This window comes from Mesoplodon densirostris, chromosome 4, assembly GCF_025265405.1.
Source record: "Mesoplodon densirostris isolate mMesDen1 chromosome 4, mMesDen1 primary haplotype, whole genome shotgun sequence".
In the NCBI taxonomy this organism is placed as follows: Eukaryota; Metazoa; Chordata; class Mammalia; order Artiodactyla; family Ziphiidae; genus Mesoplodon; species Mesoplodon densirostris.
In genome coordinates, this window is record NC_082664.1 from 87,575,267 (window position 1) to 87,600,737 (window position 25,471).

The 25,471-nt window shown below is 40.6% G+C and overlaps 1 protein-coding gene across 3 annotated transcripts in view; it reads left to right on the plus strand.

Annotated features, from left to right (window-relative positions):
* The window catches only part of GANC (glucosidase alpha, neutral C), a 74,704-nt gene that overhangs the window by 38,552 nt on the left and 10,681 nt on the right, over window positions 1-25,471 (plus strand). For all 3 annotated transcript variants that reach the window (XM_060096672.1, XM_060096673.1, XM_060096671.1), the window contains 9 exons: window positions 6,230-6,465; window positions 8,768-8,894; window positions 9,812-9,891; window positions 12,121-12,264; window positions 13,367-13,463; window positions 16,893-16,994; window positions 18,333-18,576; window positions 20,683-20,747; window positions 22,422-22,498. In XM_060096672.1, the coding sequence (XP_059952655.1) occupies window positions 6,230-6,465; window positions 8,768-8,894; window positions 9,812-9,891; window positions 12,121-12,264; window positions 13,367-13,463; window positions 16,893-16,994; window positions 18,333-18,576; window positions 20,683-20,747; window positions 22,422-22,498 (1,172 nt within the window). The remainder of the gene's footprint in view (window positions 1-6,229; window positions 6,466-8,767; window positions 8,895-9,811; window positions 9,892-12,120; window positions 12,265-13,366; window positions 13,464-16,892; window positions 16,995-18,332; window positions 18,577-20,682; window positions 20,748-22,421; window positions 22,499-25,471) is intronic.

Here is a 25,471-nt window from a genome sequence, read left to right on the forward strand (position 1 = left end):
GTTCCATTATATTTCCTCTATCCCATGTAGAATCACTGTAAATTAATATTTGTTGTACACCACATAGCATTTATAAACAATTTACCCAAGCTTTTAAAGAAGCAAGCATTTCTCCCCCGACTCTCATCCCATTCAGCTTGGTTAAACATTCCACTGGGGCTGGAACTCTCCATTCTCTAATCCCTAATACTCACCATCTGCCTTCCTTAGAGCCTTTTAACCCCTGGGCTTTCTCTGCCTTTATCTCAGATGACCAGTATCCCAACCTGAACTTTTCTATGTTCTCTTCTCCATTAAAATATAGTGGCTTGGGGCTTCCCTGGTGGCGCAGTGGTTGAGAGTCCGCCTGCCGATGCAGGGGACATGGGTTCGTGCCCCGGTCTGGGAAGATCCCACATGCCGCGGAGCGGCTGGGCCCATGAGCTATGGCCGCTGAGCCTGTGCCTCCGGACCCTGTGCTCTGCAACGGGAGAGGCCACAACAGTGAGAGGCCCGTGTACCGCAAAAAAAAAAAAAAAAAAAAAAAAATATATATATATATATATATATATATATATATATAGTGGCTTTACCACTATAAAGCATTTTATCTTTAAAAGATATGAGATCATCTCAATTGATTGAAGAAAAAGCATTTGACAAAATCCAACACTATTTCATGATAAAAACATTCAGAAGACTAGGAATGAAAGGAAACTTCATCCACGTGATAAAAGGGATTTATGAAAAATTCACAGCTAACATCATACTCAATGGTGAAAGACTGCAAGGTTTCCCCTAAGATCAGAAACAAGATGAGGCTTCCTGCTTTCACCACTGCTATTGAACATTGTAGTTAAAGTTCCAGCCAGAGAAATTAGTCAAGAAAAAGAAAGAAAAGGCATCCAAATTGGAAAGGGAGATGTAAAATTATCTCTATTCATAGATGATGTGATACTATATGATAGAAAATCCCAAAGAATACACACACACATACACACAATTAACCAAAGTTGCAGGGTACATGGTCAACACTCAAAATTAGCTGTGTTTCTATACACCAGCAATGAACAATCTAAATAAGAAATTGAGAAAACAACTCCATTTACAATAACATCCAAAAGAATAAAATACCCAGGAATAAATTTAACCAAGGAGGTGAAAGACTTGTATGCTGAAAACTACAAAAAATTCCTGAATTAAAGAAGGCCTAGATAAATAGGAAGAAATCCCATGTTCATGTATTGAAAGATTTAATATTGTTAAGCAAGCAATACTATTGGACGCAATCTACAGATTTAGTACACTCCCTGCCAAAATTCCAATGGCCATTTTTTAAGAAATGGAAAAGCTTATCTTTAAAATCATACTGAATTTCAAAGGGCCCTGAATAGCCCAAAAGTCCTGAAAAAAAAATGTTGAGGACTCATACTTCCCAATTTCAAAACTTACTACAAAGTTAAAGTAATCCAAACAGTGTGGTACTGGCATAAGGATAGACATATAAGCCAATGGAATAGAATTGAGAGTCTAGAAATAAACCCATACATCTCTGGCCAATTGATTTTCAATAAATGTTCAAGACCATTCAACGGAGACAGAACTGTCTCTTAACCACATGGCACTGGGACAACTGGATATCCACGTGCAAAAGAATGAAGTTGGACCCCTATCTCACACCATATACAAAAAAATTAACTCAAAATTGATCAATGACATATATATAAGAGCTAAAGTCATAAAACTCTTAGAAGAAAACGGGGATAAATCTTCATGACCTTGGATTGGCAACAGATTCTTAGCTATGACACCAAAATCATGAGCAACAGAAAAAAAATTAGACAAGTTGGACTTCTTTAAAACTAAAAACTAGGCTTCCCTGGTGGCGCAGTGGTTGAGAGTCCGCCTGCCGATGCAGGGGACGCAGGTTCGTGCCCCAGTCCGGGAAGATCCCACATGCCACGGAGTGGCTGGGCCCTTGAGCCATGGCCGCTGAGCCTGCACATCCGGAGCCTGTGCTCCGCAACGGGAGAGGCCACAACAGTGAGAGGCCCGCGTACCGCAAAAAAAAAAAAAACCTAAAAACTTTTGTGCATCAAAGGACATTATCATAAAAGTGAAAAGGCAACCTATAGAATGGGAGAAAGTATTTGCAAATCATACATAAGATAAGGGTCTAGTATCCAGAATACATAAAGAACTCATAACTTGACAATAAAAAGGAACAATTTGGGCTTCCCTGGTGGCGCAGTGGTTGAGAGTCTGCCTGCCAATGCAGGGGACACAGGTTCGTGCCCCGGTCTGGGAAGATCCCACATGCTGCCCAGCGGCTGGGCCCGTGAGCCATGGCCGTTGAGTCTGCGTGTCCGGAGCAACGGGGAGAGGCCACAACAGTGAGAGGCCCGCGTACCGCAAAAAAAAAAAAAAAAAAAAAAGGAACAATTTAATTCTAAGATGAGAAAAGGGCTTAAATAGACATTTCTCAAAGAAGATGTACAAATGGATTAACAAGCACATGAAAAGATGCTCAACAGCACTAGGTATAGGAAAATGTAAATTAAAACCACAATGAGATACTGCTTCCTACCCACTAGGATGACTAAATCAAAAAAAGAGGGGAAATAATAAGTGTTGGTGAGGATGTAGAGAAGTTGGAAACTCATACATTACTGGTGGGAACGTGAAATGGTTCAGCTGGTATGGAAACAGTTTGGCAGTTCCTCAAAACGCTAAACATAGAACTACCATATGACCCAGCATGATGACTGATTTTGTGTGTCAACTTGCCTAAGTCATGGTGCCCAGATATTTGGTTAAACGTTAGTCTAGATGTCACTGTGAAGTTATTTTTTTAGATGAGATTAACAGTTAAATCAGTAGACTGTGAGTAAAGCAGATTAGTCTCCGTAACATGAGTGGGCTTCATACAATCAGCTGAACACCTTAGAGAAAAGGACTGAGGTGTGCTCTAAAGAAACAGGAATCTGTCTCCAGACTGTCTTCATACTCAAGCTACAATTTCAACTCTTCCCTGGGTCTCCAGGCTGCTGGCCTGCCTGCAGAATTCAGAGTTGCCAGTCCCCACAATCACATGAACCAGTTCCTTAAAATCAATCATTTTCTCTCTCTGTATATGTACAAACACATAGACACATATACACACATCCTATTGATTCTGTTTCTCTGCAGAACCCTAACTAATATACCCAACAATTCCACTCCTAGATACATACTCAAAGGAACTGAACAAGGACTTGAACAGATACTTGTATGCCAATGATCGCTGCAGCATTATTCACCATAGCCAAAGGTAGAAACAGGCCAAGTGCTCATCAAAAATGAATGGATAAACAGAATGTGGTATATACAGAAAATGGAATACTATTCAGCCATAACAAAGAATGAAGTTCTGACACATGCTACAACATGGATGAACCTTGAAAGCATTATGCAAAATGAAATAAGCCAGACACAAAAGAACAAATATAACATGATTCCACTTGTATGAAGTACCTATAGTAGGTAAATTCATGGAGACAAAAAGTTAAGATTAGCAGTTAGCAGGGGCTGAAGGGTGGGATGAGTAACAGAAAGTTATTGCTTTGTGGTTATAGAATTCCTGTTCGGAGTGATATAAAAATTTTGTAAACAGCTAGTGGTGATGCCGGTACTACACTGTGAATGTAACTAATGCCACTGAATTGTACACTTAAAAACAGTTAAAATGGCAAATTTTATGTTACATATATTTTAACACAATTTTTTAAATTGGTAATATAATATGCTCCACTCCCCCCCAAAAACACACATTGAATTGTATGCCTTACATGGGTAAATTGTATGGTATATGAGTTACATATCAATAAAACTGTTAAAAATCAAAGTAATGTAGCATCATTTCTGCTGCATTCCATTGTTAAAATTTCCTGAGTCTAGCCCATTTTCAAGGGAAGAATTTGATTCCAATTTTGATGAGAGGAACAACAGAGAAGTTGTGGATATGGGAAGACACCCATATAGGAATAAGTACCATCAAAGCCCCCCTACAGCCCCTTGCAACATTGTTATTAGAGAGAATAGTCTAGTTTACAGGAAAGTGCTTCAAAAACAATGGATCTGCCACCATGGTCAAAGAAATCTGATTTATAAATTTAGAGATTATCTGTTAACTTCTAATGAGGATTTAGTTCAATAATATCCTCTTACCTCTTCCTCCCAACATTGTTATATCATAATTTTTGGTTAATCAACATTCAGTGTTTACATTTTTCCAATGCTCAGGGGTGTCAGATGCTTTATCTATTCCACTTTTTTCCCCTGGAGACTTACCCCCGGATCTCTATCTGGACTGTTTCTCTCTAGGCTCCCCGCACAGCTGTCACCCTAGGACTTACTGTTTTCTGTTTGCTGTTTTCTGGTGGTAGATCTCTCCCTTCTTGGGGCCCATGTTTTTCTTTTTTTGTGGTTTATCAACTTGGTTTTTGTTCATTGTTCAAAGCATCTTCTGGTAGTTTCCTACGAAAGTGCATTAGAGGTCTACTTTTTGCATCTTTGCAGATATGAAAACATCTTTTCCTACCTTCACCCTTGTTTGATAATTTGGTAACTGGATTGAAAATTATTTATCTCAGAACTTGAATGCATTTCTCTATAATCTATCTTCTTGTTCCAAAATCACTCTGAATTCTGTTCCTTTGTATATGATCTATCTTTTCTCTCTGAAATATCTTCTCTTTATCTCTGATAGTCTGAAATTTCTAATATTCTGAAACTCTGAAATTTTACAACCAAATGCCTTGATATAGACCTTTTAAAATAATTGCATATTAGATGTAGACTCTTTCATTCTTGAGAATTGTATCCTTCAGTTCTGGAAAAGTTATTATTTCTTTGAAAATATCTTCACCTCCTTTTTCTCTTTCTACTCTACAGATTTTATAATCTTCTCTTTTTTGTCCAATCCTGAGCAATTTTCTCAATTTTATCTTCCAGGCCTTTCCATTTACGCTCATATTTCTAATTTCTGCAGACTCTTTCTTATCCTCTGATTGTTCCTTGTTTCTAATATCTTATACCTGTTTTATGCTACCCTAGTCTTATTTTATGGGTGCAACTTTTTTTCATCTCCCAGAGATACTAATGATAACATTTTGATATTTACTTTGATTCCTTGTATTGCCCCTATTTTCTCAGAGATCCTTTTACTCTGTTTCTTTATGTGAGTCCCTCTGTCTAATTTTGGAGGCTTTACTCAAATGTTGGATGATCCTTGGCTATCCATGCATACTTAAAAATAAGGTTCTGCCTGGAAGCTCTGTGTACCTGGATGAGTTTTACACTCTCGTGTTGAGGTGGAGGGGGAATTCTCCTGTCCGCTAGTGTTCCAGGAGCAGGGATGAACCCTTCTCGTCGTCATCCCCCTCACAAGCACTCTGGTGAAAGCTTCCTGGGCTTTGCTCAATAGTTACCACACCACCCCTGCCTGCTGCCTTCCAAATTTTGTTGAAATTACTCCTCTCCCATTCTCTTTGTTCTTGTGGCTTTATTCTTTTTTTTTCTTTCTTTCTTTTCTTTATTCTGATATTAGTGGGACTTTAAGAGGGGAAGGAGATAAATGCAAGTGGTTGACCAGATGTCCTCCATGTTATCAGTATGTGTTTTGATGATAATTTCCTGACAGTTCTTCCTGCCTTCAGTTTCTTTGCCTTCAAGTCTGCTCCCAACTAATTTTTCTAAAACATAGCTCTGCTGAGGCTACATCTTGCCAAACTTTTGATGACTTCCTATACAAGAAGATTTAGAGTCCTTAGCCTGAACTACAGGGTCCTTTACAAACTGACCCTCTCCAGTGTCATCTTCTGCTGGCCTCCTTCACAGTGTAACCACCCTGGAATATTTATTTTTTCCTAAGCTTATCATGTCCTTCTCTGCCTCCGTATCTTTTCTGTTTCCTGTGCCTCAATGATCTATTCATTCTCCCTGCCTGAGAATACTCTTACTTGTTCTTCAACGTTCTAACCAAGTGTTACCACCTCTGTGAAGCCTTTCAAGACTCCATACTTTACTGCAGGCAAAATTTATTAGCCCCTCTGCAGTCCCACAGCACTTGAGGGTAGGGACTCTGCTTTCTTCTTGATATTCAAAGTACCAGGCTCAGTGCTTAGACCTTGTAGACATTCAGGAAACATTTATCAAATGTATAATTATCATTGTGGTGGTAATTGGCTCAGTTGTCATCTCCCCCTTTTAGGCACACAAGCCATGCCCCCTCTCTTCTCCTTGGGGTACCATCAGTGCCGCTGGAACTACAAAGATGAGCATGATGTAAAGGCAGTGGATGCAGGATTTGATGAACATGACATTCCTTACGATGTCATGTGGCTGGACATAGAGCACACTGAAGGCAAGAGGTACTTCACCTGGGACAAGAAAAGGTTCCCAAACCCCAAAAGGATGCAAGAGCTGCTCAAGAACAAACAACGTAAGGTAAAATAAGCCAGCACTCTGAACCTTTTCATTACAAAGCATTTTTAATTTTTTAAAGTTGCCTTGATACATTAGTGGAAGAGAACCATCTGGTAAAAAACGGCCAGGAAAATACTACCTTCAATTGTAACTGTAACTGTGATAACAGAATAGCAATGGTGAGAAGGTGGCCATCCCTGCCATCCATCCCTGTCTTAGTGGTCTAGGTCCCCGTAAGGTTGAAGGGGTCTAGCATTCAGTCCCATTCGTTGTGGCCACCCTGTAGTGATGTGATGGATGTACCCCACGACGCAAAATTTGACTTTGATGTTAAGATTGTTTATGTCACACTGGCACCAAGAGTGTTTGAAAAGGCTAATTAGTCCCATAGTGAGGCATTCTTGGGGGAGCAGACTAGCTCCCAAGCTCCTTTGAAATTGGCCTGAGAGAGCTGGGAAAGGAGACAGGATCAGGGGTCAGAGGGTTGAACTGGGTGAGGATTCCTGTGCATGCACCGGGGCTTGTGTGGTTTGAACTTCCTGTTGGCACGAAAGAAGGGAGCATCAGGGCTTTCTCTGTCAGTACACCCGGATGTGGGTGGAAGACTAAGGGGGAGTGATGGGGCTTGAAGCTCTTAACAGCCGCTCAGAAATGGAGTCAGATTCTTTATTACACCATTTTTCCTGCATGCTTCCCTGATGGACTCCATCTGTCCATATGGCCAAGAAAGAACTAAAATAGAAAATGAGGAGAGGGAGAAGACACTGGAAAGTGTGTAATGCGGGGTGGGGGGGAGTGATAGCAATAATGAAAAGGGTGAAGGAGAAAAAAACAAGAGAGGAAAAGGGAGAAACCCCATATGTATCACAGAAATGGATCCGAGATTAAAGTTGCCTTTTCAACCCATTGCATTGAGCCTCAGGCCTTTCACGGGTGGTCAGAGCCAATGCTGTTAATTCTTAATCTTCCAATTAATAAACAGCTACCATTTATCAGGCATTTATTATGGAAGCAGCCCAAGAGCCCATCGACAGATGAACGGATAAAGGAAATGTGGTATACATATACAATGCAAAATTATTCAGCCTTTAAAAGGAAGGACTTTCTGATACATGCTGCAACATGGATGAACCTTAAGGGCATTATGCTAAGTGAAATAAGCCAGTCACAAAAAGACAAATACTATATGATTTCACTAATCTGTAATACCTAGAGTAGTCAAAATCATAGAGACAGAAAGAATGGTGGTAGCCAAAGGCTGGTGGGGAGGAGGGAGTGGGAAGTTGTTTTTCTGGTTTTTTTTGGGGGGGTGAGTATTTTTTTTAATATTTATTTATTCATTTGGCTGCACCAGGTCTTAGTTGCTGCACGTGGGATCTTTTAGTTGCAGCATGCGGGATCTTCAGTCGTGGCATGCAAACTCTTAGTTGTGGCATGTGGGATCTAGTTCCCTGACCAGGGATTGAACCCGGGCCCCCTGCACTGGGAGCACTAAGTCTTAGCCACTGGACCACCAGGGAAGTCCCGGGAAGTTGTTTTTAATAGGTCGAGAGTTTCAGTTTTACAAGATGAAAAGAGTTCTAGACATTGTACAACATTGTGAATCTATTTGACACTGTTGAACTGTACGCTTAAAATTGGTTAAGATGGTGAATTTTATGTTATGCATATTTTACCACAATTTAAAAATTTTGTAAGTTTTTGAGCAATGGAGAATTAAACTTTAGTATGTAGAACAGATTTGAATAGATATGAGGAAGGATTATTAGAAGGTTATTCTAGCCAAATAAAGTGGTTTTGAGGCCCCCGAGTAGGTGGAAGTGATGGTATTAGAAGGGCAGGGAGAGATGCTGGAGAATAGTGCTGTGATCACAGCTCTTCTCAAGCCTCCTTCCTAAATATGGCTGTACCATATTTAGGTTAGGGGATTTTTTTGTTTTTAATATGCTAGTTTATTTTCTTTAATGTTCGCTTTTGTGTTATCTTAGCCTCTAGCTATCTAGGGAGCAGGGACCTTGCCTGCTTAATCCTTTATGTAAAGCACCCAGCACCACAGAGAGATAGAAGCCTAATAAATGTGATCTTAAGAACATGTATTGGTGGGGCAGCAATAATTGTGAAAAAGGATGGGCCTGGTTCTGATATCAATTTATATTCCCATAAGCCCATGAAAGGTTATAGGATTTTACTGGTGTCTGAAATATTTCAGTAATAGTAGTTGTTTTGAGTAAAATTTGAATGCCAAAACTATGATGAAAACAAGTAAATGAACGTATGGCTCGTATAAAACTGATGAAATCTTTAAACCTTTATGTCCTAACAGCTTGTGGTCATTAGTGACCCCCACATCAAGATTGATCCCAACTACTTAGTGTATGCTAAGGCCAAGGAACAGGGCTTCTTTGTGAGGAATCATGAAGGGGGAGACTTTGAAGGTGTATGCTGGCCTGGTAAGATGTCACTTGATATACCTGTTATCCACTGTTTAGTCCCAACTAATGAAGGTTGCATGGCCATCTTTCTAATTTCTTGTAGTTGTCACATGCTACATTTATGTGCCTTTCCTTAAAGATGATAGTATTATCTTCTTTAATATCTTTCATTTAACATCTGGTACAGTGTGCTTTGTATACATTTATAAGTCAATGAATGAATGAAAAATTAACAAGCAAACCTCAGTGACATGCTATTTCCCTAAGCAAATAAAAATTAAAAGCCAGGGAATGAGAAAATGAGAGGAGGAGAAAGAGGAAGAAAGAAGAAGAATGCTGCAATCTCTCTCCCTGTGATTCTTCTTTGCCCTGTTAGCCCATAGTTTTGACTTCCCAGCCTTTCATGAGTGACCTCAGCTGCCTCTGACAACTCTGAAGTCTTCATTTCAGAAATTATTAGTTTAAAGCCTTGGTAAAAACTCCTCAAGGACAAAAGGGAATCACCACTCTGACATATGATAGCACTCTATCACAAGTCCACGCACTGTAGAGAAACCGCACACATTCCTCTTCTCCCTATACCACTTATAAACATGTCTCTCCTCTTTTAAGAACAGAGAGGTCACTCCAGGCTATCTGCCATCCTTACTGGACCTGTCTGAGGCCATCAGTGAGGGACAGGCTCCATCCTGATGCTTGTTCATTGGCATTCCCCTGGCCGCTGAGCTTGAGAGGGCTAGTGATTGTCACTGGAGTCCAGCATTGCCTTCTTCATTCGTTTCTCACCAGACCGTGCCTCTGTATCAGCTATCTTTTACATTTGATGTGAGGTGCCCATTCATTACCCAGCTTTCACATCTGATATTCTTCTTTACAAATATATTACCACGAGGAGCACCATTCCTAACAGGCTGTCTACTCCTCTGCCTCTGCAGGTCTCTCCTCTTACCTGGATTTTACCAGTCCCAAAGTCAGAGAGTGGTATTCCAGTCTTTTTGCTTTCTCTGTTTATCAGGTTTGTTTTTATTCTTTTGCTCTTTCCTAGTTACTTGGAAGGATAAAGTAAGGGAAAAAAGTGATTAAATAGAGCTACTCTGCTTCACTGAGTAGCTCTTGATAAATAATATTTGTATGAAAAGACAGGGATGCCAGGGACTTCCCTCGTGGTCCAGTAGTAAAGAATCCGCCTTACAATACAGGGGATGTGGGTTCAATCCCTGGTCAGGGAACTAAGATCCTATATGCCATGGGGCAACTAAGCCCACATGCCACAACTACTGAGCTTGGGCGCCTCAACAAGAGAGCCTGTGTGCCACAAACTACAGAGGCCACGTCCCCTGGAGCCTGTGCGCCACAACTAGAGAGAGAAAACCCACATGCCACAACTAGAGAGAAGCCCGCACCACCAACACGCCTCAACAAAAGATCCCGCATGCCTCAACAAAGTTTCCACGTGCCGCAACTAAGACCCAATGCAGCCAAAAGTAAAATAAATAAATAAATAAATAAATCTTTTTAAAAAAAGATGGGGATGCCAACCACATGACAGACCTTGGTGGTGCCAGGAGTGGTGCCATATGAATTACCAAGTGCACAAAAGCTGTGATTTTGACTTCTATTATGATAGACTCTATGATATATCAAAGTACTTAATAATAGAGACTTATTATATTTTCAAACTGTATAAATTTTTACATAAAATAGTATTGTATAATATTATTAAAGATGATGATAATGATAAATGAGAAAGTATCTTGCAAAGTGTAACGTGATATTAAAAGTAAGGTACAATAATAATTCTTAAAATCTTACAAGAATCACAGAGAGAACTGGAGAGGCCACATCTAGAGAACCGTTTTCAATCAGCAGTGGTGATGAGAATAATGATGCCTGATATAAACTGAGTATGTGCTCTGTGCCAAGCACTATGCTACTCACTTTGTGTGCATTATACCATTTCATCTTCACAATAACTCTTTGAAGTTGGAATTGTAATTAACTCTAATCCCACAGGTGAGGAAATCAAGGCATGGACAAGTGTAAAAATCTGCTAAGTTCATCCATCTAGTAAGTGGTGGACCCAAGATTTGAACTCAGGTCTGTCTGTCTCCCAAGCCCAGCTCTTAACCACTAAACTCTAGTTTCTGAGCATCCTGTATTAGGATATAGAAAATAACTTAGAGCAGGGGTAAAGAACAAGTGGGCCAATCTGGCCTTGCTCATTTGTTTCCCTATTGTCTAGGCTGCTTGCACATGACTATAGCTGGGTTGGGTTATTGAAAAAGAGGACTTACGGCCTGAAAAGTTGAAAATATTTACTGTCTGGTCCTTCCAGAAAAAGTTTGCCAACCCCTGCCTTAGAGGGTGCTAAAAAGAACAGTCAAAGTAGTTAAATATTTGGAACCCATATAGCCGTGTTCATAGAAGTATATACGATTAGAAATAATTCAAAGTAAAGAGTCAAAAGAAAACATATAAGCCTCCTCTAGTCATTTGAAAGGCTAGCATGTCGGGGAGGCAGCAGATGTATTCTGTGGTATCCCAGAAGGCAAGCTAGGCCCTGTAAGAGGATGTTACAAGGAGCAAGACTTTCAGAAAATAATGGAATGAGCTGCCTGAGGAACTCCCGGACATTGTAGCTATTGAGTCAAATGCTGAGAGACCAGGGATTCTATAAAGGGATTGCAGCACCATGTTAACTACATGACTCAACAGCCCCTTCCCACTCTAAAGCTAACAGTTCTATGTAGAACACAAACTATAGATCCTGCTAACAAACGGGTATCCTAGCTGTCAAACCTTTCATAGTGTTAGAGGGAAGGGGGAATCTTTTCATGGACAGCTATAATTGCCCATAGTTAAGAGTTGTAGCAGATGATGGATGATGTAGAGCCTAATTGTGAACATTCACAACCTTTCCTGTAGTGGTTCTCCAGGGGGTCTTGGAGCAGACCTGTGGGCAACATGGGAGTACAGCACAGCACTCTTTCATTCATAAGTACTCAACAAGTACTTATTGAGAACCCTCTGACATTTAGGTTGTTCTAGGTGTTTGGGATTTATCAATGAACAAAACAGACAAAATTCCCTGCCCTGTGGAACTTTTATTCTAGCAGAGGACAGAGCATAGATAATAAACATAACAAATAATAAATTAAATGGAGTAAAAAAGAGGAATAGGGACGGCTATCATATTAACCTTGTCACTGTAGGAGTTTTATCATGACCAAGACTGACTTCCTAGGGATCTACTGACATCCTCTACATATGGAACGACATGAATGAGCCCTCTGTCTTTAGAGGGCCAGAACTAACCATGCAGAAGAATGCCATTCATCATGGCAACTGGGAGCACCGAGAACTTCACAACATCTATGGCTTTTATCAGGTAAGACATCTAAAAAGCAGCCACCTGGATCCATGTGCCCTGCCTTTTGGGCTGAAAGTCATTTGCTTTAACAACCATGCTATACAGTTCATTTCTCTGTGTGTCTTTTTTGACAACTGTTGATACAATGGGTCTTATCAGGTTGTAGCCAATATAAGACTCATTATTTCTCCCTCTGCATTGTTTCCATCTATAATGAACTTGGTTAATTTATAGATATTGGTTGATTAATGATAACATAGAAACATTTTCCTTGACAGGAACCATTAGTAAATGGCATTAGATAATACCTCAAACCTTTTATTGAAGTAGGCTGTGTATAAATATGTAAACAAAGGCAATTAAAACAGATTTTTTTAAACTTCACAAACGTCTAAATACAGCAAGTCTTATATTCATACCAGGGGAGTAAGATTTAGAACACAGATGCACAATTTCAATATGTATACTTCTAAATGTAGAAAGCCTTCCTTAAGTACTTAGCCTTCTCAGTAGAAGGTGGTAGAATTGTGTTCCATTTGCCAGTCACATCCAAAAAACTTGGCAGTCACTTGCCCTAATTTATATCCTTCGTTCTTTGTTATTTTCAAAATGTAATGGTGTTCCTGTGGGCCTCCCACAAATTGCTGTTTTCCAGCGGGAGCTGCTGGCTACATATAGCCCGATTTTCAGATGGTATCTGTGTACTTCTCTACACAGCCTCTTGCTATAACTGTAAACTATCAATACTTATAGCTGGAGAATTTTCTTATGTAGGCCAGGGCCAGTCACTTAACCTCTCTGAATCAGTCTCAGAGGTTTTTGTGTATGTTACTAGAGAAAATCTTATAAAAATGCCTCCCAATAGTAAGCACCAAGTAAATATTATTATTTACTATTATTTCATTGCTATTTTAATGAGATAAATTGTTTCACTCTTTTAATAGGGGAATTTAGAGTAGTTTCATTACATCATGAAAATTATTGGGCAGATTTTTAATATTTTCCATTTCACATTCCCACCTACTGTTTACTTTTTGCATGTGAAATAGCTTATTGGGGATGTCTGCACAGTGCCATAATCCAGTCATCTCTTTGAAATTTTTCTCCTTTGACTTTATAGCAAATGGCCACTGCAGAAGGACTGATCCAACGATCTAAAGGGAAGGAGAGACCCTTTGTTCTTACACGTTCTTTCTTTGCTGGATCACAAAAATATGGTAAGGACTGGTTCATATGATCAGACTTAAAAACACAAGCTAGCAATCTGTCTCTTTTGACCATATATGGTATATGGTGCTACTGTGTTGATGCCTTCCTTTTCAGTAGGTCAGGTCTTAGACTGTAGAGAGCAGTGTGCTCTGAAGTGTGCATTTTGTCCTTTGAGACTGAGTAAACCAATTTTAATAAAGTTTAGTTACTTTTTTCCCACTGAAGGACTGGACACTTAGTTGTTGGGAGAATGACTTCAGAGTATCTGTTTGCTGGGATGGTCATCTTTTTTTTTTTTTTTAACATCTTTCTTGGAGTATAATTGCTTTACATTGTTATGTTAGTTGCTGCTGTATAACAAAGTGAATCAGCTATACATATACATACATCCCCATATCTCCTCCCTCTTGTGTCTTCCTCCCACCCTCCCTATCCCACCCCTCTAGGTGGTCACAAAGCATCGAGCTGATCTCTCTGTGCTATATGGCTGCTTCCCACTAGCTATTTTACATTTGGTAGTGTATATATGTGAATGCCACTCTCTCACTTTGTCCCAGCTTACCCTTCCCCCTCCCCGTGTCCTCAAGTCCATTCTCTACATCTGCATTTTTATTCCTGTCCTGCCCCTAGGTTCTTTAGAACCTTTTTTATTTTTTTATTTTGTTTTAGATTCCATATATATGTGTTAGCATACGGTATTTGTTTTTCTCTTTCTGACTTACTTCACTCTGTATGACAGACTCTAGGTCCTGGGATGGTCATCTCTGATCCTGTCTCTTTTATTTATCAAGACCAGAGAAAATATACTTTAACACATTCCTTCAACCACCTGTTCCACTCAGCAATGTGGTTTAAAATAGACCCAGCTTTTGCTTGTGGTCAGCGTCATCTATAACTGGATCCGGTTTACTAGCTAATGCAGATCTAGTTCAACTTAACCACCCTGTGGCAGGAAGGCTATTTTAAGTCCCCTGGCCTTGCATAAATAACCTGAAGCTTAGGTCCTAGTTTGAGGAATCCAGGCTTTATTGTACCACAGACAATATTAGGCCTCCTACTCCACCCCTGAAGACCAGCCCCAATGGCACTCCGGAAGACGCCAAAATGTAATCATCAGGCAAAGATTCAAGTACAGAGATACTCAGCATCAGTCCTTAAAATAAAAAATAAAGAAAATCCAAATATCCAACAATACGGGAATAGTTATTAAATTATGGTATATCCGTATGATAGACTATCATAAGGCTATTTAATATAGTAGCTTTAATTGCATGAGAAAATTTTTGTGACATCATGATAAAAGAAAAAAAAAGCAGAAATGTTTATATATTACCCTGATTTTGTTAAAAAAAATAAATATATGTAGGTAGTAATCTAAGTAATTATAATACTGTGGTGATTATAAGTGATTTTAATTTTCTTCTTTTTACTTATCTCTATTTTCCAAATTCTCTACAAGTATCCCTTCTAATAACCATAACAAGTAAAGTCTTTGAATGAAAACACTTATAAGCAGCAGTTTAAAAAAGATAACAGGGGTGGGGGAGGGATGGACTGGCAGTTTGGGGTTAACAGATGCAAACTATTACATAGAGAATGGATAAACAACGGGTCCTGCTGTGTAGCACAGGGAACTATATTCAATGTCCTGAGAGAAACCACAATGGAAAAGAATTTTAAAAACTGTATATATATGTATAACTGGATCACTTTGCTGTGCAGTAGAAATTAGCACAACATTGTAAATCAACTATACTCCAATTAAAAAAGAAGATAACAGAAGGTATGCATACTAAGTAATCTTTGATCTCTTAAATATTGGCTCACTGCCTAGTCTTTAGTACTCTGTGTGAAGCTATCGATTTGCCCCAAAGCATAGCAAGTGAGGCATTACAGAGAACACTGCTGTGTCAAGTTCTATGCTGAGACCAATAGCCAGAGAGAGCTTTCAACAGAACAACCACAGGAGACCTGAAAACATCTGAACGTTTACATGAACTTTGTTTCTTGATAAGAATGTTGTCATGTGGGTTTCAACATCATTATGCAGATATGTACGTATCTCATCTGAAGTCAAGGAGAAATTATGAGAATACTATTTTAAAAGTCCCTCGAAAATATTTTTCTTTGCTCCCCATAGGACAGCCTAAAATTTCTACAGAATATTAAAGCAAAAATAGCTACCAAAACTATTTTGGTAAAAGAATGACAGAAAGTTTCAGGAGGGGCTTCCCTGGTGGCACAGTGGTTGAGAGTCCGCCGCCTGCCGATGCAAGGGACACGGGTTCGTGCCCCCATCCAGGAAGATCCCACATGCCACGGAGCGGCTAGTCCCACGAGCCATGGCCGCTGAGCCTGCGCGTCCGGAGCCTGTGCTCCGCAGCGGGAGAGGCCACAACAGTGAGAAGCCCGCGTACCGAAAAAAAAAAAAAAAAAAAAAAAGTTTCAGGAGTTATCTAGACTTAGTAACGTAAGATTTTTTTCCTTTTATGGAACCTCTTTAGTGTTATATACCTTTACAAGCTCTTATCAACTATTCAGTGCACAAGAGCACTGACTTTAGAGTCAGATTGAGCTCAAATCCTACCATATCCATTGTTTGCCATATTTCCTTCACTGTAAAATAAAGTTAAACAGTGTTTACCTGATAAGAGTTGTTGTAATGATTAAGTGGGATAATACAGGCAAAGCAACGTAACACCTGGCTCAGTGAGGGCTCTGTAAATGTTAACTATTGTTATTGCTGCTGTTATTATGTCTCCCTTGTACCGTCTTAAGTCCTCTTATAGAGGATTTTGTGGAGTTAGGGGCGGTGTGTGGCAGATAGGCATATAGATTAATGGAACAGGATAGAGAATCAAGAAAGAGTCCCACACATATATGATCAAATAATTAGCAACAAAGTTGCTAAGGCAATTCAATGGAGAAAGGAGTTTTTTCAATAAATCATGCTGGCACATGGGGTATCCATGTGGGGGAGGGGGAAGAACTTTGACTCTTACCTCACACCATACACACATAGTAACTCAAAATGGAATATAGACCTAAATTATAAAAGCTACGACAAACAAAAAGCTTCTAGAAGGAAACATAGAAAATCTCTGTGACTTTGGGGTGGCAAAAATTTCTTAGATAGAACACAAAAAACATGAACCATAAAATAAAAAAAGATAAATTGGACTTCATCGAAATTAAAAACTTATGCCCTTTCAAAGATATTGTTAAGAAAATGAAAGTCAAGCCACAGACTGAGAGAAAATATTTGCAATATACATATATATCTGTCAAAGGACTTGTATCCAGAATATATAAAAAGAAAGAAATGTTTTCCTTTATGTTGGTTTGCCTATTACAAATATGGAATTTAATATGAAACTGAGTACTTGGGCTGATTTGTGATTTTTTTTCTTTTAATACCTTCTTACTGATGACCAAAGGTGCTGTGTGGACAGGTGACAACACAGCAGAGTGGAGTTACCTGAAAATTTCTATCCCTATGTTACTCACCCTCAGCGTGACTGGGATCTCTTTTTGTGGAGGTAAGATGATACCCTCAAGCTTGATGTGAGAGAAAATCAAAGGGAGGGTGTTTTCTTTTTTTTATTATTATTAATTTTTATTGGAGTATGGTTGCTTTACAATGCTGTTAGCCTCCACTGCAGAGCAAAATCAATCAGCCATACAAAGGGAGGGTATTTTCATCAAAGCTGGTCACCAATCTCTTCTTGTGAGCTGTTTCGACAGGGATACTCTATGGCCATACCACCCTGATCTCCTCTGATCTCAGAAGCTAAGCAGGGTCGGGCCTGGTTAGTACTTGGATGGGAAACAGGGGTAAACATGGGAAAGAGAAAATGAGGAGTGTGAAGGAGAGCAGACTAGAGAGGAGAGTGAAGGGGATGCTTCAGAGCTGTGTGTGTACTGTCTGAACTGAGGACATGAAGAAAGTCATCAGAAAGTGAGCCAGAGTGTTTCTTTCCCTCATTCTCTTACTGCTCCCTCCTTAGACACTCTTGATAACTGAGCTTCTCTTCTTAAAACATGCCTTTTCTACCTGAAAGTGAGAAAAATGGAGAAAACTACAAAGACTTTAGCAAATCAACAATCAGCCTTACAGAACTCCTGTGACACATTTTAACTGTTAAATACACACATACACATACACACACACACACACACACACACACACACTTGGAAAAGATAAATTTAATTAAAATAGGATTCTCTGATGGGCTGCCTTTCCCTAATCCTAACAATTCCCTGCAGGTGAGAGATCCCAGTATGGAAGGTGCTCAGCATGGCTACAGGACCAGCTGCTCCTTGTTTTTAGTGGGCCTGGGAGCATCTTAATATCACTTTTTGATAGATGTGTTTTTTTATGGCATTGGTCCATATTTTCAATACAAGGAATATGTATCCTGCTTAAGGGATAAGCACAAAATTCTCCCTAAACCTGTAATTCTGATTATATCTTTCCCTTTAGTTCTTTCTATAATTTTTATCTTGCTTCGGCTGTTGATTTCAAACGAAATCAATTGCCAAACCGCCACCCGACCCCTAAACACAGACTTATTGAATCAGGCAGACATTTTGCAGTTTCTGGGTTACCTGGGCTCAGGACATACAGAAAAGTTGATCTTGCAGTAAAGGCTTTTGACAGGAAAAAAGTATATTAAAAGAGCGTACTGTCAGATCCCCAAACAGCCTTGAGTTTTTTAGTATGTGCTCCCTAATTTGAGGCCACAGTTTTATGCTGTCATTTTGAGTGCGCATACAGTGCCTTTGCCCTGTCCGTCTTCAAGGCCTTATCTTACCTGTGTACATCGTCTGTTAGACGCCTGGGTATCTGACTCACCCTTTCTTAATTGACTAATCAGCGGATGTAGGCGGCTTCATCGGGAATCCAGAGGCAGAGCTGCTAGTGCGGTGGTACCAGGCCGGAGCCTACCAGCCCTTCTTCCGTGGCCATGCCACCAAGAAGACCAAGCGACGGGAACCCTGGCTCTTTGGGGAGGAGCACACCCGGCTCATCCAAGAAGCCATCAGAGAGCGCTACACCCTCCTGCCCTACTGGTATTCTCTGTTCTACTCTGCACACGTGGCTTCCCAACCCGTCATGAGGTAAACAGGCTTCACCAGTCACACCAGCAACCAATCTCTACCAGAAGATCCCCTCAGCCACTGGCAATGGAGTGATTACAGTGATTGCAAAAGAAAAGCCAGGTGTTTAACCAAGTGCCAATCAGCTTATTGAGCACCAACGGTGAGCAGGGTCAGGCAGTGGAGGTCACAGAAGATAAAAACTAGATCTCCTGCTACTTGATGGTTCAAGTGTTAATATTTGGTAGGAGACAGAATTAGGAGAAAGAAAGAAAAGAAAAAGGAAGTGACTTTGTAACTGAATTCATCCAATATTTAACCCATGTAGTTCCCCTACAAAACTTGCCACCGCAAAATGTGTCTCTTTGGCTTGAGGATTCTTGGGGGCTGATTGTTTTTAAGAAACAAAAGGCAGGGCTTCCCTGGTGGCGCAGTGGTTGAGAGTCCGCCTGCTGATGCAGGGGACGCGGGTTCGTGCCCCGGTCCGGGAGGATCCCACATGCTGTGGAGCGGCTGGGCCCATGGGCCATGGCCGCTGAGCCTGCGCGTCCAGAGCCTGTGCTCCGCAACGGGAGAGGCCACAACGGTGAGAGGCCTGCGTATCACAACAAAAAAAAAAGAATCAAAAGGCTCAGGAAGTCTTTCTTTTTAACCTCCTCCTTAACTGCCTAAAAGAATTTCGTTGAAGGACCTGGTCCAGGAAGTACATTATCAGAGATATCTACAAGGAATATGAGCTAAGCATGGTAGGGGGAACATGGGGACTGAAGTCCTCTCTGTGTCCCGTTGTCTCTGCATGGCCCAGCAAACATTTGTTTACCAAACATTTGTTTTTCCATCTCTGAGTGAATATCCTTCCTCCCCTTGGAAGTCCCAAACCCACTCCCTTCTACATCAAGACCTCTAGATTAGCAGTTCCTCAGCCTGGCTCAGATCAGAATCATCTGAGGAGCTTTTGAAAAATACAGATTCCAAGGCCATACCACCAAACCTACTAGGAATCCCTTGGTTAATTTCCAGGGATCTATATTTGTTAGAAGTTTCCCTGGTGATTTTAGACATCAACCAGGTTTAGAGACCACTGCTTTGTTATATTTAGTAGAAAAGGAATAGATTATTACAAAGGCTAGTGAATAAACTAAAAATAAGTTTCTCTTATTAAAAAATATCTTTTCCTCATGAAATTGAAAATAATATTAGAACCATTAGGTTAATATCCAGATACATAGATATTGAAAGTTTTATGATTTTTATAAGCCCACATGCCTCCTAGTTGTGTACAATAACAATAAAACAAACTCAAAACCCACACAAGTTTCTGAAACCTCCAAAACTGTTGCCAGCTTGAGAACAAGAAAAACCAATTATTTTTATTTAAATAGGCAATGATTAACGATTCATGAAAAGCAGTGACAGAATGAAAAAATGGCAAAGATTTTACAACACTAAAAAATTTGGTTTTACAAACATTTAGTTTGTTTTACACCAAACGTGTTAGGCATTTGGACTTGGACAAAGCTCCGATTCTGTCAGAGTAGTATTTAGTGCTCAACAATAAGAACAGGAAACTTCAAGCTTTCATTGAACCATTTAAGCTAATACATAGCTCTTTCACATAAGAAAAATATATAGTAATCATAACAAGTGCTCATAAAATCTTTTTTAAAATAAATTTATTATTTTTGTCTGTGTTGGGTCTTCGTTGTTGCATGTGGGCTTTCGCTAGTTGCGGCGAGCAGGAGCTACTCTTCGTTGCCGTGCACGGGCTTCTCATTACGGTGGCTTCTCTTGTTGCGGAGCGTGGGCTCTAGGCGCGTAGGCTTCAGTAGTTGTGGCTCACGGGCTCTAGAGCACAGGCTCAATAGTTGTGTCACACGGGCTTAGTTGCTCCGTGGCATGTGGGATCTTCCCGGACCAGGGCTCGAACCTGTGTCCCTTGCATTGGCAGGCGGATTCTTAACCACTGTGCCGCCAGGGAAGCCCTCATAAAATCATGAATCATACAAAAAGAGTCTTGGCTTTTTCCAATTTCCTTTGAATAGTTATAAAACTGAAAATGTAAGTGACTGAATTATAATAAAAATCTAATGATGTTGAAGTAAGAAATTTCTTTTTTCCTTTCCCCAGGCCTCTGTGGGTAGAGTTCCCTGATGAATTAGAGACTTTCGGTGTGGAAGATGAATACATGCTGGGTGAGCATTTCTTGATGAATTATAGTTATGATAAATACTTTAATGATGTTTTTCTTATTGTATTTTCTAGTGTAAGAATGCTAAAAAATCCCTAATCTCAAGAAAGCCAAAAACAAAAAAGAAATTCCATCACCAAGATCTTTAGTGTATTAGTGGGATCACAGCTCTATTCTCTTGTCATGCAGCGCTTCACATAACATGTTAACTTCATATAAACCCATTTTATTTGTGGATGTAAGTTGGGATTCTTGTCTGGGTCCACTCCTAAGCCTTATGATACCACCACAGGGAAGGGATGTAGAAAAAAGTAAATCAGATAGTAAAGACTCAGAACAGCTTATTTCATATGCAAGATAGGGTTGTTTGTTTGTTTTGTTTTTTGGGTTTTTTTGGTTTTGATTTTGGTTTTGGTTTTTTTGGGGGTTTTTGTTTGTTTGTTTTGATTGGCCTCTTCTTTAACAAGGGTTAACCAGATTTGGAACATGGAAGTTTATCATTTGGGGAATGGGGTCAAGAAGCCAGGCTCAACACAGAGTTGCTCAAAAGGTGAATTCCATTTCTAAAGAGTAGAAACCCCAAAATGTAAACAACCTATCTCTTTTGGTCTCCACTTGTCCTTAGGTCTCAAATTTCAAAGCTACTTCCCCGGAGAAAATTTCCCTGACCAAAATTGCTTCCTAATACCTAATTCCACCTGCATTAGTCAAAGTCAGTCCCTCTTATTATATAACTTTCATTCCATTTTGTACTTTCATCTTTTTGGTATTTGTCTTAACTCTAATTAATTTGTAATTACTTGTTTAATATCTGTCTTTACTGACTGTAAACTTCATGAGGGTGGGGACCATGTCTGTCTTATTTGTCACTCCATCCCCAGAGCCTTAGCACAGTGCCTGGGACTCAGGAGGAACTCAACGAATATTTGTTGAATTAAAGAGCAAATTCATAAATGGATGAATTTTACATATGGTGGTACCAAGATCAAAATGAAATTAATAGGGCTTCCCTGGTGGTGCAGTGGTTGAGAGTCCGCCTGCCGATGCAGGGGACACGGGTTCGTGCCCCGGTCCGGGGAGATCCCACATGCCGCGGAGCGGCTGGGCCCGTGAGCCATGGCTGCTGAGCCTGCGCGTCCGGAGCCTGTGCTCCGCAACGGGAGAGGCCACGACAGTGAGAGGCCCGCGTACCACAAAAAAAAAAAAAAAAGAAAGAAATTAATAATCTAGATTGCCTTTAAGAGAATTACAGGCTTCCAGTGATACCTGCCCAAGGAAGAGGACCTGAGTATCTATGTGGACCACACTTCTGGGTCACAGTTGTAGACTCACCACGTTCAAAGTCATGTATAGCAAACAACGAAGCACTTAGAGAAGTGCAATGGTGCTTTCAGATGACGGTTATGCACAAAATGAGGCTGTGCCAGACTTGTCAGGGTCCCTACCTGTAATCCTACTATACCATAGGAGGATTAATAACAGGTAACAATACAGTTACCTCTGAGCACCTGTCCTCTTTCTAACTAACAGTGCATCTCCCTGATGAATCATTGGTTCAACTCACTAAGATCTCTACCTTCAAGAAGTTCAGTTGAGTGGTCTTTGAAACCACAAAGAGAAGGGATGTTTTCAGACCTCTTATCATGATATTCAACTTTATTTCTTCTCCATTTTTCAGGAAGTGCTTTATTGGTTCACCCAGTCACAGAACCAAAAGCTACTGTGGTTCATGTGTTTCTGCCAGGATCAAATGAGGTAAAAGTAAATGACAAACATCCGCATACCTTACATGCCTCACGCCTCTTCCCTTCAAACTTGGTGGCTTAAAATGACAAAAATTTGTGCTCTCACAGTTCTGGAGGCTTGAAGTCTGAAATCATGGTGTCACCAGGGCTGGTTCCTTCTGGAGGCTCTGAGGGAGAATCTGTTCCATACCGCTCTCCTAGCTTCTGGTGGCTGCCTGCACTCCTTGGCATTCCTTGGCTTGTAGCTGCATTGCTTCAGTCCATGCCTCCATCTTCACAGTGTGTGTCTGTGTCTCCCCTACCATTGTCTCTTATAAGACACTTGTGATGTTATTTAGGGACCATCTGAATAATTCCAGATTACCTCCTTATCTCAAGATCCTTAATTTAGTCAAATCTCTTACCATAGAAAGTAATATTCACTCCGTCCAGGGATTAGGAAGCAAATATATCTTTTTGAAGAGCCACGATTCAGCCCACTACACTTGTCATTACTGATATGACAATAACCAGGCTTTTCTACAGAGTGCTCATGAATGATTTTCTTTCTGCTTGGTTTCTCTAGTAATTTGTAGTTCTGAAGGTGGGGCTCTTTACAAAGGTTCCCCTGCCAAGCAGAAACCCGAGAAAAAAGTTAAATATAACAACAGCTAAATAAATTGTCCTGCCAAGCATTTCTGCTGAGAGTTTCTCAAGTTGATTCTGACAAAGCGTAGGTTCCCATTGAGAAGAACTAGCTCCCTTTCTGACTTAGCCACAAATTTCTATAATGACCTATTAACATTGCAATCACATTGTTGTGACTACATAATCTATTCCTTCAACACTATTTCCCGGACTGTTCTGTGATTGTTTCTCTTGCTACGTCTTCCCAAAGCCTGGGTAGGAGAGCCAAGCTGTTTCTTGCCAGAACTTTACCTTGCTGGTTAGCTAGTATTGCATCACACTGTGCAGGGAGCTATCTAAAGGTCTCGCTGTCACCTTCCCCGTGTTTCTGTGTGGCCCATTCCCTCTCCTGCGAATCTGTTTATTAGGGAGGGCTTCTCTGACACCCTGTTTAAGATTATAAACCGGGGCTTCCCTGGTGGCGCAGTGGTTAAGAATCCGCCTGCCAATGCAGGGAACACAGGTTCGAGCCCTGGTCCGGGAAGATCCCACATGCTGCGGAGCAACTAAGCCTGTGTGCCACAACTACCAAGCCTGCACTCTAGAGCCCGCGAGCCACAACTACTGAGCCCACGTGCCACAACTACTGAAGCCCACGCTCCTAGAGCCCATGCTCCACAACAACAGAAGCCATGCAATGAGAAGCCCACGCACCGCTACAAAGAGTAGCCCCCGCTCTCCGCAACTAGAGAAAGCCCGCATGCAGCAGCAAAAACCCAATGCAGCCAAAAATAAATTAATTAATTAAATTAAATTAAATTTAAAAAAAGATTATAAACCACTCCCGCTGCCCCAGTACTGTCCAGCCGTCCTTCAGCCTTTATATTTCTCCACAGAACATGCCATTTTAAACATTCTATGTATTTACTTTTATGTTTTGTTTATTATTTATCTCTCCCATTAGAATGTTAGCTTTTTGAGGGCAGTGATTTTTATCTGTTATGGTCTCTGCTGTATCCCCAGCATCTAGATGGGCACGTGGCCCATAGTAGGCCTTCTGTAAGTACTTGCTGGGTGAGGAGCTTGGTGACTAAGCTCCGGGTCTGATCTACATTATGTTTTGTACCAGTTGTATGCTTCCTAGGCTGGAGATCTTTGAATATGGCACCAGAGCACACACTCTATACCTCTCGTTTCAGTTAGTTAGACTGGAAATGGTCGACAGGAAATCCCCAAGTATTGTTTGAATCCTTTTTTTTTTTTTTTGTCTTTCACTCCCACCAGCTTTTTATCTAAAGCTAGTAGTATTCACCAGAGAAAGACATTACGAGAAAAGAAAGCTAAGACAATATCCCTTGTAAACACAGACGCAGAAATCCTTGACAAAACATTAGCAAATTGAATCCAGCCAAAGATAATACTTCATGACAAGGTGGGGCTGATCCAGTTGAATTAAGAGTTCACTGTAGCTAGCAACTGTCAGGTCACAGCCCTCTCACATTCACAGCAAGACAATGACAGATTCAACAGCCCAGCTTTATAAAGGCTCTGGTAATCCCAGGAGGTGAACTTGCGAAACAGACTCTGTGGCTGCCAGAAATTATATTGAACTAGAAGAGAGAAAAAGGTTTTGTTTTCATGCTGCTTCTGATGGTATCTTAAGGATTTATCCCACCAAATTACTTTGCAGGACTTTTTTTTGGCACTTTAGCAAGTAAACCCCCTTGACAGGCCTCTCAGGTAAGAGTTTGAACCTCATCCCTGAATTGAACTCTGTTAAGAAACAATGACACTATAGTAGTAATCCAAGTTTCCATTTGTTTTTCTCTAAGATCTGTTTCCTTGTCTGACACTTTTTTTTCTCCTGCCTCATTTGTAATGTTTGCTTGCAATGTGCTTTTCTGCTTTGTTGTGGTTTTCTCTCTTCCATTGTCTTTTTCACTACTAGATCATTAAGTTTTTTTGTTTTTTTAAAAAATATATTTATTTATTTATTTTTGGCTGCATTGGGTCTTTGTTGCTGCATGTAGGCTTTCTCTAGTTGTGGCGAGCGGGGGCTACTCTTCGTTGCGGTGCGCAGGCTTCTCATTGCAGTGGCTTCTCTTGTGGAGCACGGGCTCTAGGCATGTGGGCTTTAGTAGTTGTGGCACATGGGCTCGGTAGTTGTGGCTCACAGGCTCTAGAGCGCAGGCTCAGTAGTTGTGGCACACGGGCTTAGTTGCTCCGCAGCATGTGGGATCTTCCTGGACCAGGGCTCAAGCCCGTGTCCCCTACATTGGCAGGCAGATTCTTAACCACTGCGCCACCAGGGAGGTCCCGATCATTAAGTTTTTATAAGCCAACTGGACTATAAAATCCATGAGGGCAGGTTCTGTGT